This window comes from Panthera uncia, chromosome D1 (assembly GCF_023721935.1).
Source record: "Panthera uncia isolate 11264 chromosome D1, Puncia_PCG_1.0, whole genome shotgun sequence".
Lineage (NCBI taxonomy): Eukaryota > Metazoa > Chordata > Mammalia > Carnivora > Felidae > Panthera > Panthera uncia.
Window position 1 is genome coordinate 54,410,975 of NC_064808.1, and position 16,013 is coordinate 54,426,987.

Sequence of the window (16,013 nt, forward strand, 5' to 3'; positions counted from 1 at the left end):
CCGGGTGTGAGTGCTGCTGACTTAATTTCTACAAAACCAAGCCAATCCATCCCTAGTTAAATTTTTGTGGATAACATGCCCCATGGTAGGAAGCCTGCATTTAATGCTAATTTACTGCAAGATCTAGGGAAGTCCTTTCATCTTCTCTGAGCCTCAGCTTCCTCATCTATCAAACAGGGGAATGGATGAGATGATTGCTAAGGTCCCGTCAGTTCCATGAGTCTATGAAATGTTTATTGCTATTGCTTTTCCTTCGCTATCCTGACCTTCAGAGCTGCCAGCACCCACCTGGAATGTGGTTCCTTCACTTTGGCCGTGAATGGCACAAGATAACCAAGAGCCCCACGGACAGGCTGGTGAGCCCTGGCACTGGGAAGGGCAGAGGGAAGGGAGAGAAATGCCATAGGTTCCCACTCTAATCAGGAGGAAGCATCTCATCAGAGTGGGTCCCTGTGGGCTCAAGGGCCAAGGTCTGGATTACATAGGGCATCTGGCCTTCCAAGGCTTTGGGAGGCTGGGATACCATCACCCTGCAGCTGCTTGGCAGGACTGAGGTCAAAATTACATTTTGAGGAAGTGCCAGGTCAGTTAACAACACTGTGCAAATCAGAAGGTCCAGGCCCAGACAATTTGGCGAGAGACCTTACAAATCAAAGCCAGCAGGCAAGCACCTCTCTCCCCTCTTCCTTCCCCCAGTGCCCTCCCTCCCCCCACCCTCCCTCAAGTTCTCCCAAAGAAAGAATCTGGTTTTCCCAGGTTCTCACCTGGGGTATTAAGCTGCTATGAACACTCCTACCTAATTCAGGTGGTCCTGTTCTCGGTCTGTTGCGATGGTTCTCAGAAGACATTTCCTTTGTGTCAGGACATAGTAACGTCCTAAACTAATCTTGCTCCGGAAAAATAAAGAACAATCTCCCAGAGATGTAACCTGCTCAACAGCTTTGAGTTCCTACCCTAGACCCAAGGGCCACAAGTGTTACGCTCTTCAAAGGAAATCACACCTTCAGCTGAACCATTGCAATAAACCCTGCTCTCTGCCACTAGACTAGGATCCCCGGGGACTGGATGCTTGGGGAAGGAGAGAAGAGCAGAGAGGATGTGCTTGGTCAGGAGGAGGGGACAGAGCTGGAAGGGTAGCTGCTAAGAAGGAGACATTGGGGAGAGGCAGGAGATTAGAAAAAGCAGCTTTTACAAAAACCAAAAATAAAAACCAAAACCGTTAAAGATGCATAAAGTGACCCTTGCACTTCCGTTGTCTCTTCTTGCAAATAGAGGTGGTGCTGCTAGGGAACTGCTCCAGCACCTGTGTAAGACTTGAGTAGTTGCATACAATGTGTGACTCCAGATCTGAGGAAGGAAGAGGAGAGCCATTAGTGACCATGATATTCCTGTCAGGCCATTTCAGGAAGCCACTGGATCCCCTCCCCTCACTGTGGGAGCCCTAAATGGAGCCCTCTGTGCCTCCCTAGTGGAGCTGCCTGCTTCCTGTCCAGTGCCGAGAGCTCCTGGAGGACGTGCAGGGTAGGGGAGATCAGGAGGTAGGGCAGAGGTATTAAAAGTTGATGTCCCTCAGGAGCAGTCGAGGGCAGTAAGGAAGCTGGTGGGTGGGGGGGATGTTGGCCCAAGGTCTCCAGCCGCCCCCCTCCCCCGCTACCATCGCCAACATCTGATTAAGGTAAGATTGCATCTGAAGAATGAGGACCAGAGTTAAAGGAAGTCTAGAGACTGTAGGTAAAGAGCACAGAATTTAGCACTAGAGGGCTGGAGTTCAAGTTCCAGCATAATTCTTACTGGTTAAGTGATGTTGAACTATGCATTTATCAGTAAAACAGAACTAATAATCCTCATTTCACAGAGCTGCTCTAAGGATTATGAGATAACATACGTAAAGTATCTAGAACATATGGAAAGTGACAGCTATCATTAAGGGTAATATTACTGAACTCAGAGCAGGAAAGCAACTGGTAACTGTCACTGGCCCCTACCAACACCTGTGCTTTGCTAGGGGCGGTTCTGGTATTTGGTCATCCTCCTACCTCTCCCAGCCCAGGCCCCACTCACTTGGATGGGCTGCAGGCTTTACCAGTGCGGGGGCACATAGCTGTACGCAGGGGTCCCTTGGGCCCTGTATGTTGGCATGGACACAGGGTGTGCCCCAATCGCGGTGTGCTGGGGTGCAGTCAGCAGGGTACCTGAGCATCCAGAGAGAAGAGTAAACCCAGTGAGGCTGTCCCAGGGTGCTGGGATGAAGAGGATGAAGCCATGGTCTTTCACACAACTGCTCCCCAACCTGGGCCCCCCACCTGCTCATGAACTTCCTGCCCCTCCCACCTTGCCAGGCTTCATCTCGTTAGGGAAAATTTTGCTGATACGCCAAGACAGAGTCAATCACTCATCTTCAGTGGCCTCCTTCTACTCTTCTTTGTATGCTTTTTGTAATCTACTGAGTGGAAATTGTTGGTTTATATGGTTGTATTTCCCATGGGCCCTGCTGTTCCTAAAGGCAGGGCTCTGGTCTGATCTATCAGTAACTGGTCCACAGGACCAGAACGAAGGCTGGCACCAAGCAGATATTCGATAGCTTGCTAACCTGATTTAGGGAATGAGGCCTCAACAACCCCTTGCATTAGGGGGCCACATAAAATCCCAATTCTCACCCCCTGCCCACTAGACCCCTTGTACCCTCTTCCCTCAAATGATTCTTTAAAAGTTGGGTCTCTAAAAGTTATCCACAACCCTCTTGTCATCTCATGCTCTTCTTTTGAATGTCCGCCGTGCACCCAGAGACTTCCCTAAACTTACTCTCCCAGTGTCGTCTCCATCCCTATCCTCAGGGTTCCTGAAGGGCAGGGCTCTGATGTGATTTCTGGAGTAAGCCAGAAATGGAAAAGGGGTCCCTCATGCCTTACAATTAATTATTGGACAGGGGCTTAAGCTTCTGCCTGCTCAATAACATTAGCCCCGTGCACTCCCTTCTAGAACCCTGCTGCTACCAGAGTATTAGTGCCATCATCTTTCCTCTAAATGACAGCCTCCCCACTGACCTACCTGCTTCCAGCCTCTCCTATATAACTGTGCCTCCACCCTGCAGCCCAAGAACGTTTAAACCAAAACCATCTCTCCTCTGCTTGAACCCCTTTGCTAGCTCCCCATTACCTAGAGGTATTCGAGTCTCCCCACTTTACTTTGCTGACTACTCCAGCTGCTCTTCCAAACCCATGCCCCTTTTTTCTAAGGGCCTTGGACCATTTCCATTCTGTGAACGTGTTATGCTCATGTTCTTTCCACCTGGACTGCCCTCCCCTCTTCCATCTCTCTGGTTAGCTTCTGTTCACCCTTTAAGGTCTAGCTCAGTATGTCCTCCTCGGTGACATCTTTCTCATCCCTATGGACAACATTCCCAGAAACCCCCAGAACACAATTTCTCATGCTATGGGACACTCGATTCCATGACTGTGTTCTCCAGTCTGTCATGAGTTTCTGGAGAAGGGGGATGGACACTGACATAGATGCTGCCCTCACCTGCTGACATTGCCATGGTGGTGCCGGCCACCATGCCCATGGCCACACCGTTGGTCCGGGGGGCAGCAACAGGCGCTGGGTAGATGGCAGAGGGAATGCTGTTAGGCTGGACAACCGTGGTGTGGTGGATGACGTGGGGCTGGGCAGCATACACCGGCTGTGTGTAGTAGGCTCCCTGAGGGAAAAGAGGCCGAGGTCACACAAGCTTTTGGAGATGTGGGGTAGGACATGGGGAGGAGGAAAAGGGAGGGGGAGCCTGTTCCTCCCAGACCCTATGGGATAGGGCCAGATAAGCATGGACCTAGAGATACAAGGTCTGGGCCCCAGTTGGGATTCTGTGTCTGTCTTACTACATGACTCTGGACAGTGCAGTAACGGGCTCAGCTTTTCGTTATGAATTACGAAAAATAAGGCTCCAGCCCTGTCCTGCTTTGCTCCTAGGGTTGCTATGATGATCTAATAGGGTAACAGCCCGAATTCTGACATTTTAAAATGGTTGGATCTTACTGCAGTGTGCTTCTATGAGCTGCCTAAAATGTAAGGGCAGGGACCACAGTCAGTGAGTGAGAATATGGATGGGGCTGGTGAATCCAGACCACTGTGTACATGCACATGAGGAATTACCAGCGGGGCGATCACACTGGTGCGAGTACTGCCGTTTTACCTACTGGGGACTGTCACAAATGCAGAGCATTTCCCCAGATGTCTCTTACTATTTCTCTTTAGGCAAAGAGGTGAGGATGGAGACAGTTGTCTTAGGTGACTTCCCACTGCCTAGATCACAGGGCTGCTTCCTGCTGCCACAGCCCACAGGCCTGGTGACCTTTGTGGGGAGTAGACACAGCCCCCTGGGTCATCTTACTCCAGAGCTTTCCCAATGCCTCTACTAACTAATGACAGGAGCCTCAGAATATGGGTTTATAATCCCAGAGGTCTGAGAACATAGTGCAAAGCAGCCTACCACAAACCAGAAAAACGATCTCCAGCCCACTGTTCTATCTTTTAAAAGTTTTGCATTCTATTCTACAATGTAGCTTTTCTTTAAATCAAAAAGTGTTCTCCTCACTACTTAAAAACCTCATGTAGAACTGTCAGCCGAGAAAAAATGTGCCATGTGGTATGCTGGAGCCTCATATAGTCCCTGTCATAGCCATCCCCTCAGAGTACACACATTCTCTCTAGCTGAAAGAGCCCAGATGGGGACACTAAGGCACTCAGAGAAATAACTTACTGATGGTCACACAGGGAACTGGTGACAGAGCCTGAGAACTTATCTCCTCCCTGTTCAGCTCACAGACTTTATCAAGGAAGGGTAGGTGTGGGGGTTAGGGAGAGAAGCCCAAGACACATGGGGTCTCATCCTGACTCAACCAACAGCTCCCTGTGTGACCTTGGACAACTCACTCTCCTCTGGGTCTCAGCTTCCCCACTTGTATAAAAAGGAATTGAGTGGAGTGCCTGGGTGGCTCAGTCAGTTAAACATCCAACTCTTGGTTTCAGCTCAGGTCATAGTCTCATGGTGGTAAGACTGAGCCCTATATTGAGCTCCACACTGGGCGTGGAGCCTACTTAAAATTCTCTTTCCCTCTCCCCCTCATTCTCTCTCTCCAGAAAAAAAAAAAAAAAAAAAAAAAGAAGGAATTGAGCTAGATGATTTCCAGGGGCCCCTGCTCCTTTGACATTCTGGGCGCTATTCATCTAAACGGCTTCATGCATCACCCCTGAGGGGCTGAGGTGGGGTGAGGGAGTCTGTAGACTACAGGGCTACCATTTCTATGATATAATAATGGCAAGTGGCCAGAGCCATGAACTTGCCTTCCCTCTCTTCCTTACCCACCCCCAACCCTCCTAGGCTGGTCACTCCTTTACCTGCAGAAGTGGTGGGCCCAGGCTTCCACATGCACCTACCTGGGCATACAGATTCTGCTGGGGGTAGGCACTTCTGATTGGATACATGGCCGTCTGATAGGGGTTGGGTGATGGGGAGTAGGGGGGTGGAGCAGTATTACTCTGGGTCGGTGGGACCTTGTACGGTGTCCCTGCAGTATATCCTGTACCAAGGCAATAAGAGAGACTTCCAGTTAGTTGACAGAACATTGTCAGAAGGTAGCAGGTCCCAGTCACGACTCCCCAGACAAGGATGGGCTGATTCCAGGCTGGAAACACAGATGAGAACAGTGAACAGGGCTCCACCCAGAGAGCCTTGGCCCCAGAGGCAGCTCCCTCAGTCCTGGTGCACAGGGCACACAAGTGATTCTGGCATCTTGTATTTTTCTGGGTCTCAGGCGTATGACATATAAAATAAGAGGCTGGAACCAGATGATCTCCTAAGGGACCCTTGCAGCTCAGACAGTTTGGGATTCTGTCTACATGCTGTGAGACAGGCACGTACACACAGACAGGAGACCCTCCGCCCACTTGCCCTTTATCGCACTCTGTCTTCCTGCTTTTCTGTCTCCTCACTCAGCAGCCCGGGTGTCTTCTGCTGCTGTTTCTCTTTTGTTTTCCCCCTTATTCTTTTTCTCTCCTTGTATCTCTCTCTTTGGAATTCTCTCTCCCACATTCCCCTTCTTCCCTGAGAGGGTTAAGGTGAAAAGCCCACAGAAAACACCATTCAGAGCCAGCCTTTCCCCCCACTCCTGGGGCTTGGAGGGAACCACCTCTGCCTGAAGTCAGGGGTCATGAAAGTTCACATCAACCTGAAACCTAGGCCCCAGGGAGCTCACAATCAGTGACTTGATTAAACTGTGCTACCTTTGACTGTTCTGGAAAATAGAGTCAGATCCTATGTCCACAGGAAAAAGCTGAGACATAAATCACCCAGGAACAAGACTATGTACTCACAGAACACAAAATGAAATGATTCTATGGAAACCAAGTAATAATCAAGTGACCCCTAACTCTCTTACTTTATACAATGGGCTCAGAAAGGGCAAGTGTTTTTACAAACTGCTCCTTCTTTCTAAGTTGAAGGGACAGTGCCAGAAGACCTTGGCTTTGGATTTCCAATGGGGTGTTGCTGATACTTCTTCCCTGGGCTTCCCATCCAGGCTCAGTCTGGTCGGTACATCACTGACCTTCTCCTGCCTCAAAGTAAGGTCTTTCACCTACAAGATGCTCACCAAGGACTGTCAGCAACGTGGTGCTGATTCTGCAAGAAGAGACTGGGGGGCAGAGCAAAGAGGGGTGCTTTATTGGAAGAAAACAGACCAAGGCTTCAGTTCAGGCTTTTTTTTTTTCCAATTTGGTGTGCCTATTATCAAGTGTCTGGGCTTTAGTTTCCTATTTTGTTAAATCAGAAGGCTAAGAATGAAGATCTCCTCCTGAACTAAAATCCCATTTTTCTAAAGATCCTAGGTCTCTTTTACCCTATCCCCGAGTAAAAGCAAGCTGCTGTAAGGTCACAAATCTGTCTCCATCCACAGCACTGGCCTGGCGCCCCCCCCCCCCCCCCCCCCACCTCCCCGCCCCTGATGAAATACTCAGTAGGACATGAACGCTGCTATTTGGTCACCACAAAAGGCACCACCGAAAGGCATCCTTGTCCTCTTCCCTGGAATCATGTCATTTACTTTTCCATCTGCAGATCCATAGTTTATTCCATGAGAAACTGGTTTTGTGGTCAAATACATTTGGGAAATAAGTAGCAATGAAGATGGAGTGGAAAGAATACATTCAGGAGAAGGTAGCATTGTGAAAAAAAGAGAAACTAGACATGGAGGTGCGAATCAGCTGAGAGAAGTCTGGAGCAGATTCCTCCAAGTTTCTAAATTGTGGCACTAATTATGATATGTGGTCAAGGCAGGTGAAGCAGATACTGCAGGGGCAGACAGAAGTCTAAGTCTGTGATATCTACAAGGAGCCATCTGAGGGGCACTTCACCTTGGAGGCATGGTTTTTTAATCTGTAAAACAAAGGTGGAGGTTCTCAAAATGGGCATGTCCCAAGACTGTGCGATGAACTATATCATTCTGAAGGATTTTAATCACTGTTTAAAAAAAAAAGTGCAGTAATGTAGAATAGAGATAAATAGGTTTGTTTTTTATTCCATGACCCTGAGAAGTTTTAAAATGACAGGATGAACTATGAATCTCCGAGATAGGGATATGCAGGAGACTATTTACAAATTTAATTTACCACTGAATCTTTTATTCACGCTATTAACATTTAAAACAGGCAAACTATAGGGGCGCCTGGCTGGCTCAGTTGGAAGAGCATGCGACTCATGATCTTGGGGTCATGGGTTCGAGCCCCATGCTGGGTGTAGAGATTACTAAAAAATAAACCATAAAATTAAATAAATAAATGAATACATAAAACCTGAAAACTACAGTTTTTGTAATTGCAACTTATCTTGGTAAGCAAAGTTTTATTGTAACAGCCACGTCCATTCATTTACTTCTCAACTATGGCTGCTTTCTTGCTACAACGGTAGTTATGACAGAGACCATATGGCCTGAAAAGCCTACAGTATTTATTATTTGGACTTCTACAGGGATAGCTTGCTCAATCTGATTTAAAGGAATAAAATAAGGTTATGAGGAGTCCTGCCAGAGTGGAGAGCATCTCTTTTCTATGCAGAAGGGCAGGATACCCTTGAATCCTAAGATACCTGTCTCTGAAAGCTATACAGCACAGAGTAGCGGTTATGAGTAGTCTGGAGCCAGACTGACTGCCTGGGTCTGAACCCCAGCCCTGCTATTTAACAGCTGTAGAAAACAGCAGTCTCCTCATCTGTAAAATGGGGACAACAGTACCTATTTCATTGGGTTGCTGTGATAAATACATTAATTAATAATTGCAAAGCCCTCAGAATAGTGCCTGACACATTAAAAGCATTTCGTAAAGGTGAGCTATTATTCTTTTCTCTCTCTCACTGTATAGAGAAACACTTAGTAAGCTTCCTACCCTGGCGGTGTGCAAGCAGAGACTGGTCTGAAAGACTACAATAGAGAGGTTAAACTATGACTTCCATTGTGTGATCCAACTTGGAACACAGACTCCAGGATTCTAAGATTCTAAAACTGTATGGTTTAAAATACCATGACTTCACAATTCTTTCAAGTTAATAAGCCAACGATACTGGCAACTTTCCTTTATGTTCCCCAAGAATGTGCTCTGGAATTTCTATCCCTAGGGGAAGGCTGCTCTATTCCTCTATGCCACAAGGACAATCAACCACCTTACAAAGTATTGAGGTTATCTCTCTGAGGAAAATCAAAAAGCACCAAGAGTCTGCAGGAGAATTTGGTTTCCAAGTCTAAGAATAACTTTTTCTGAAAATGTTTCCCTTTCTTCATGTTATGAAATGAGATACACATATACTCAGAATACAAATCAGCAGCCAGAGTACCCTTGGCAGCCAAAAGATGATGCTGCAGAAGAAGGCCTTGCTCATTTGTCCAGACAGTTTGAGAAGGAAGAAGCAGAGCTAGAGATCATTAAGCCCCCAACACAGACATTTCACAGATGAGATGACGGACAGATGAAATGCTCTGAGACAGAGCAACTGCTCGCCAGGACTCAGGACCCAGTGCTCCTTCCTCCAACTACAGTAGTTCTCAAGGTTTCCACCTGTGTTAAGAGGCTGCAGGAACTGCCTGGGCTCCCATCCTGGGCTTTGTCAGTGAGTCAGGTCAATTCTTCTCTCAAGGAATACCCTCATTTGGACTGGATAGTATCAGAAGGCATTCTAGTGTTGATATTCTAAGTCTCTGAGTATTTCAGTGAGATTTATGAGAAAATCACTGCAGTGGACTTTCTACAACTGACTGACAGTCCTGTCTGCACCACTGAGGATTATAAAGTCCCCTGGAGCTATAGCCTCAGCTACCTTGGGTAAGGCAAAATTTAGGATTTGTTATTCTGTGCATCTAAGTAAAAGAAGCTATTGGGCTTGATGATGCAAAAACAAACAAACAAAAACAAAAAACAAACTCACTGATTTTGCTGAAATGAACTTAGACTCAGCTCCCTCACTGGAGGTCTGGCACTTGTGAATGGACTTCTACCTAAGTCTGAAGGTCACAGGATTAGGACTTTGGAATGCTATGCCTTCAGGACATTAGAGACTTGCATTCAACTTTTTACATTTCAAATGAATCTGGAGCTGAGAGTGGGGCAGCGACCTTCCCGAAATCGCACAGCAAATCAGTGCAGAGCTGGCTCAGAGTTCAGGGCTTCCCATGACCTGGGCAGCGGTTCCTTTCTGAGTTATAGGTCTCTGCAGTCCAATCTTGGACATCTGACATTTTGGCCTTCATGTCATCATTTCATTAAAGGCAATACTGTGACAGAAAAAAGGGAATTAGATCACTAGAAGTCCCAGCTCTGCCTTCTGAAAGAGGCTTTGTTTATGAGGCCCTATTCTTTCTCTCAGGTCCCTAACTATAATTTTAGGGTCCATCAAACAGGAAAATAAATAGAGTCTGCACATTAGTGAGATAAAAACTGTTTTAGCCCTCTCTTCAATCCTTCTGCACTACCATAAATCTTTTTCAGTTGGAGAGCCCCTACCACCTTCAAAGGCATTGATCCTTACATCAAGGATGCCTTTTAGACTAATCGGTTTATTGACCATCAGATTTACATGTCTGAACAAAGCTCTATGTCTGAGTCTTGCCTTGACCCCCAAGTCTCCTTGTTGATAGCCGAACAAGAGAGTGTGGAATAAGTAGGAGGGAGACCCAATTACAAACAGCCTTAGCAAGTGTTGGTAAAATTAAACTGAATTTGTTAAAGTGCCCTGAATTTTCTGTAGCAATTAGAAGCCACAAAATCTGTGTCGGGAGGAAGCCTGGTGGGAGTGGGAGGGGCAGGCGAGCCAACCTCTATTTAAAAATTCCACAGGTTCACACACTACTGGCTTTAAAGAAAAGGGGCACATTGTGGTCCTTTCCAGGGACTGTGACAGCCTGTGAGGACAGTGGGAGGTAGCTGCAGGACATTTCAATGGGACTTCAGGAAGATTTCAACACAGGAGAAGGTGAAGCCTTCTAATATTCAGACATTCTCACTGTAGAAAGGGTTGCCTGTGGAGGGAATGAATACCCTGGAGATATATATGTGAGCAAAGGCTGGCTGGTCAACTACGGGCAGGGTAGCTAGAAAGGTCCCTGCTAGGGTGGTGGATATTGAGTACACAGCACCCTGGTGACAGAATCAGGAGTCTAACAGCTAGACAGAACTTTCAAAGGTCTTAGTCCAGCCCCCTCATTTTACAGTTGGAAAAACCAAGGTCCAGAGCATGGACATAAATTATCCAAGGTTGTACAGAACCAAGTCTAGAATCCAACTCTTCTGGTCTCCATCCCAGGCCTCTTTCTGCTAAACTATAGTAGGTGTGTCTATATGCATGTACAATCACGTGTGGGTTTAAGAGAAAATATGTATATGTATAAGCCCATTTACATATATGTTTGCTCAATTCTACCTGAGGTACCTGAGAAAACTCCCTACTACTGCCATCCCTCTCTTAATGAGTACAATAAATCTCATGAAAAAAGTCAATAAACTTAACCTGAAATTTAAACCTGAGTGATATCTTTTTAGTTGTGCTGCTTGCTACTTGGATGACATTTGACATATTACCTTTCTGAGCCTCAGCTTTCAAACCTGAATAGAAATCCACCATAATAGGACTATAGTGTAGATTAAATGAGAGGGTGATAATGAAAGCAAATTCTCTAAAGGTGAAGAGTTAGGTTGTTTAAATGTAAGTTGATGACGACATCTAGGGACAACAGTAACTAAGGAGAAAATAACATTGGGTATTAAAAAAAAGAAAAAATGCAGCATATTCATTTAATCCACTTAACAGATTAATAATTTACTGAACGACAAACTATCAGGCTTTATCTGCAATATCCCTCTTAAGGGTATGTCAAGCTTCTGCTGGCACAACTTAAGAAAAAAAGCACTCCCCACAACCAAAGCCAGCCATTCCTCTTTGGGACAGCTCCAACAAGGCACAAAGTCTTCCTTATATGGAGTCAAAATGCCACTCAGTAACTTCTAAACACTGGTCCTCATTTTACCCACAGAGACATCTTGTATTAAAAATCAGGTGTGGGGGCACCTGGGTGGCTCAGACGGTTAGGCGTCCGACTTCAGCTCAGGTCATGATCTCACAGTTCTTGAGTTTGAGCCCTGCATCAGGCTCTGTGCTGACAGCTCAGAGCCTGGAGCCTGCTTCAGACTGTGTGTCTCCCTCTCCCTCTGCCCCTCCCCTACTTGCACTCCGTCTGTCTCTCTCTCTCTCTCTCAAAAATAAATAAACATTAAAAAAAAAGTAAACATCAGGTGTGAAGGTGAAACCATCAGTCACCCCACTGAACCTCAAGATGAACATAACCAATCTGATTGGCCAGATGGTTTCTGTCTTCCCTGAGGATTCCCTGTACATACCTTGCTCTCACAGTGTAGCTTCCACTTGGAGAATATTTCTCATGCAGGGGGCAATTCTGCCTCCCCAGGAGACACTTGGCAATGTTTAGAGATATTTTGGTTGCCATAATGAGGGTTTGCTGGCATCCGGGGGGCGGGGAGGAGGGCGGGGCAAGGCCAGGGATTCTGCTTAGCATCCTACAATGCACAAGTTAGCCCCCTACAACAAAGAATTTCTATCTGGTCCAGATGTCCATAATGGCAAGGTTGTGAAACCCTGTGCTAGCTAGAGGAGCCCTCTCTGTCCAAAGGTCCACAGGCCTTCAAATGTTCTTTCCCTTAAAATGTAGTAACAGTTCTTCCCTTATCAAACTTGTTGGCCAGGTGCATACTTCCTCCTCCCTCCCTCACTGCTTTGTGTCTCCCCAAAGCCGGGTACATGATCAAAGAGGATGACCTTCCCTGTATGAGGAAGGTCAATTTTTTGTGTGGGTAGGAGAACCTCTTAAAATAAGTGTCTTGTAAGGTCAGTTTTAAAAGTGCCCTTTCCTTTCTTTCTAAGAGACAAATCAGTCCCAACCAAGGGGAACAAGGAAAGGAGGAGACAGGCTGTATTTACTGAAAGCCGCAGAGGATGCTTGGTAAGTTCGGTTCTCGGTCCCGGTGTCCACTGGGAGGTGGAAGGTGCCTTCAGTACCACAGGAAGACGAGTTCTGTGGCCAGGCCTGTTTCATCAGCAGAGTTGCTTAAGGGAAGACACAAGAATGGCATTAGGCAGAAATAAGAAGTGGGCACCACCAATCACAGACACAAAGCAAGGGTCTTGTGCTGGATGGAAACATATAACCCAAGGGGCCCTGTTCAGACACACAGGATGGTTCAGCCTTTCTGAGATGGGCGAGTGGGTTGCGGGGAGTGCTGAAGTGAGCTTCCAAATGATTTGAAACCAAGGAAATCTGAGTTTACACTAAGAGAGCCAGGGTTTTCTATCCACTACCAAAACCTTATGAAGATGCCTATGAATACCACCTCTTACTGACATTCTGGCCTAAGGCTCTGGGATATTCCTTAGCCGCTTTCTTATGAATATGTCACAACTTGGAGCCTTTGACTGTGTACTGGGCCACATCAACCAAGTACTCATTTTTCATGTCTGATATCTCACCTGGGGGGTATTTAATAAGTTGTTTTCAAAGAGAGACCTCAAAAGAATTATCACGTGACATGAACCTTGCTGGACTGCCATCTCTTTTAAAGGGACTGAGCTGTGGTGGTTCAGGAGGCATAGGCTGTCCACGGGGGCTCTTCCCATTCCTTCTTCTTCTGTACACCCAGCTGGAGCCAGACAGATAAACATCTTGCACACCCTTTATACCTCCTATTGAGGTGCTGCTGTGCCCCACCTGAGATATCTCATCATGAATTAGAGATGATCTGCTGGGCCATTAAGAAATTCTATGTCAAACTTGGGATAGGTGTAAAATAGAGATGAGGCCCAGTCTGAAAGAAATCTGCAGACACTTCTCAGGTTCACCTGAAGCTTAGCCTGGGAAATTTGAAGGATGATGTTTCATATGATCTGGAAGTGGGGAATGACTCAAAAAACTTACCTTCATGGTATCCTGTGGGGAAGGAGAGAGGAAAGAGGGTTTCAAAGGGGGGAAATGCCTAACTTTTTAGAGATTTCTGTTGATATACTTTCTCCTAAAGGAGAAACCATTCTTGACCCAAATTTCTGTTTAGAGTAGGAAGAACAATTGTAATAGTATCTTTTCCACTCAAATAACATCTTGGGTATGAGGGGTTTTAAAGAACATTAGCAGGATGTGGGGGCTACACTGGCAATAGTTGGATATACTGGAAACATTTTAACAAGGGGCTAAGGTGCAGCACGGTGGCATGAGAAGTATGCCTGTCCACTCTGATTCTGCCAGGGCAAGGACAGCCCGCCTCCAGAGAGATCCCATAACCCCTCTGCCCATCCAGGTAACAGGTAATGCCTCTGGTTCCTTTGGCCTTGGGAGTACTGAGGCCAGAGGAAGAGGTCAAGGACCCTGCTGTTTTGCCAAACTAAGGCTAGAAGTGTAGCTGTTCTAGGCTGACTCTGCGCTTGCATTAATGGCCCGCAATATATACAGCAGATGCTGAGAAATGAGAAGGAAATCATGGGCAGGAAAGTGACACTAAAAGGAGAATTCTGGCAGAAGAAATGGACACCCAGCAGAATTCCATGCAGAGTCCAAAGCCTTTGCTGGACACCAAGACATGGCTCTGCAAACAATACAGGAGGAGGGCAGTCAATTTTAAACAATTACCTTGAGTTTCTTTTCCCCGGGGTGGGAGCAGGGGGTGGGGATTAATAAAGGATCCAATTAGTGTTGAAAAATCTTATCAAGATGTCTCCAAATTTAGAATCTGCCACTCAATGTGGCTGGAAAGCCCTGGTCACTCCAAACAACTTCCTAAAAAGTGAAACATGTAATTCTGAGAAGTCAGATGTCCTCAAGACCCTACAGGGTTCCATCAGGGAGCAGAAGGCCTGAATTTAGCCACAGAAAATTTGGATGTCCTGTTCCAGGCCAGTTTTTTCCCCCAAGTGGTGCATACTTCACCATAATTTTCATCATAAGCCAAAAGTCTGACATCAGTCTGAAGGACTGCATGACAATTAAAGCAAATCAAGATTAACCAAAGAGTAACTGAAGCCTACACTGCACTCAGCACTGAGGGGAGCGCCACAGTGGACAGGAACACATGTGGGTCATGGTCACCGCACACAAGGTATTTATGGGCTAGCTGGGGATGCAACACAGCCACACGCCAACCAGAGAGTGAACAAGACAGCATTATGCACAATAAAATAACATTCCAGATTAACCAGGAAAGAAGCAAGTGCGACTGTGCCTTTGATTATGTCTTATCTAACTGATCAAGTGAACTAAACTGTTTATGTCCTGAAGAAGTGGGTATTTCCTTCTGGTTTCATTAAAAAAGAAGAGAAAACAAATATTGGGATTTTCTATGTTTCTCTCTATATTTGAGTACTTTATAATTTAAAACTGGACAAATATGAAGGCTACAAAAACCAACAAATATTAGCTGTCAACTTGACTTACTCATTGGTCTGCTGTATTGTGCCATATGATCTTCCTCTTCCATGTACAATTCTAAAGTAACCCATTCTGTTGGTGGTAGCAACTGAGAGCTCAGTTGTGGGATAGCGACAATCCAACTGAAACTTTAGAGGCACAGTAATAGAGGAGGCTGCTCTGACAGGCATGCCTGCTCTTGGGTGCCATGAAAGGTACCAACTCCTAGAAATGTTCTACACTTTCAACTAGGTGGTAGTAAAATACAAGTGTATACATATGTCAAATATTACTGAGCTGTACATTTGAGACTAGTGCACTTTATGTACTACTGTATATGTATTCTTCAATTTAAAAAGGAGAGAGAGAGAGAGAGAGAGAGAGAGAGAAAGGGAGAAAGAAAGAGAGAAAGAGAGAGAGAGAGAGAGAGAGAGAGAGAGAGAGAGAGAGAGAACACACCCTTGGCAGTGAAGGGCCATGGCCCAGTCACAGCATGCTGCCCACATCCAGGTGCTGGGTTGTTCACTTCCCTGGATACGGGGCCCTCACGCCCTCTGACACTTTGAACAATCTGTTAAGCACACTTACAAGGAAGAGAGGCAGCAAGGGACCATCATCCTGAATAATGCAGTAGGTCAGGAAATCTGAGTTCTAACCTGGGCTGTGCCACTTACTAGCTGGGGGACCTTGGGCAAGTCACTTAATCTTTATTTTGTTGTCTCATAACACAGCAGTAATAACTTCTCTCTGATTGCTTCATATTGTTGACGTGAGGATCAAAGTGAAGTGTCATCCAGTCTTAACAGTTTCTAATTCTGGTATCTGCTCGTCTTCCATCCCCACAGTTATAGACAGCTCTAATTTAAGTTCTCATCAGCTCTTCACTACTGCAACTGCTTCCTCATTGTTCTGTTTTTACACCTGCCAACTTCAATCTACAAACTGCAATCAAGAGACATTTCTAAGACCTAAACCTAATCACAAAATCTTAAGAACACTCCACGGTTCTCCACTGCC

The 16,013-nt window shown here is 46.1% G+C and overlaps 1 protein-coding gene and 1 non-coding gene across 5 annotated transcripts in view; one reads left to right on the forward strand and one right to left on the reverse strand.

Annotated features, from left to right (window-relative positions):
- Positions 1 to 1,172: 1,172 nt before the first annotated feature.
- The window catches only part of FAM168A (family with sequence similarity 168 member A), a 199,052-nt gene continuing 184,211 nt past the window's right edge, over positions 1,173 to 16,013 (reverse strand). For 3 of the 4 annotated variants that reach the window (XM_049619500.1, XM_049619491.1, XM_049619505.1), the window contains 5 exons: positions 12,527 to 12,652; positions 5,431 to 5,573; positions 3,523 to 3,697; positions 2,062 to 2,192; positions 1,173 to 1,347 (listed from right to left, as the gene is read on the reverse strand). In XM_049619500.1, coding sequence (XP_049475457.1) covers positions 2,080 to 2,192; positions 3,523 to 3,697; positions 5,431 to 5,573; positions 12,527 to 12,652 — 557 coding nt within the window. In that variant the 3' untranslated portion in view covers positions 1,173 to 1,347; positions 2,062 to 2,079. The remainder of the gene's footprint in view (positions 1,348 to 2,061; positions 2,193 to 3,522; positions 3,698 to 5,430; positions 5,574 to 12,526; positions 12,653 to 16,013) is intronic. The other variant, XM_049619513.1, reaches the window with a different exon arrangement.
- On the forward strand, positions 7,714 to 7,786 carry TRNAM-CAU (transfer RNA methionine (anticodon CAU)). Its single transcript has one exon. It is a non-coding gene; the product is annotated as a tRNA-Met (tRNA).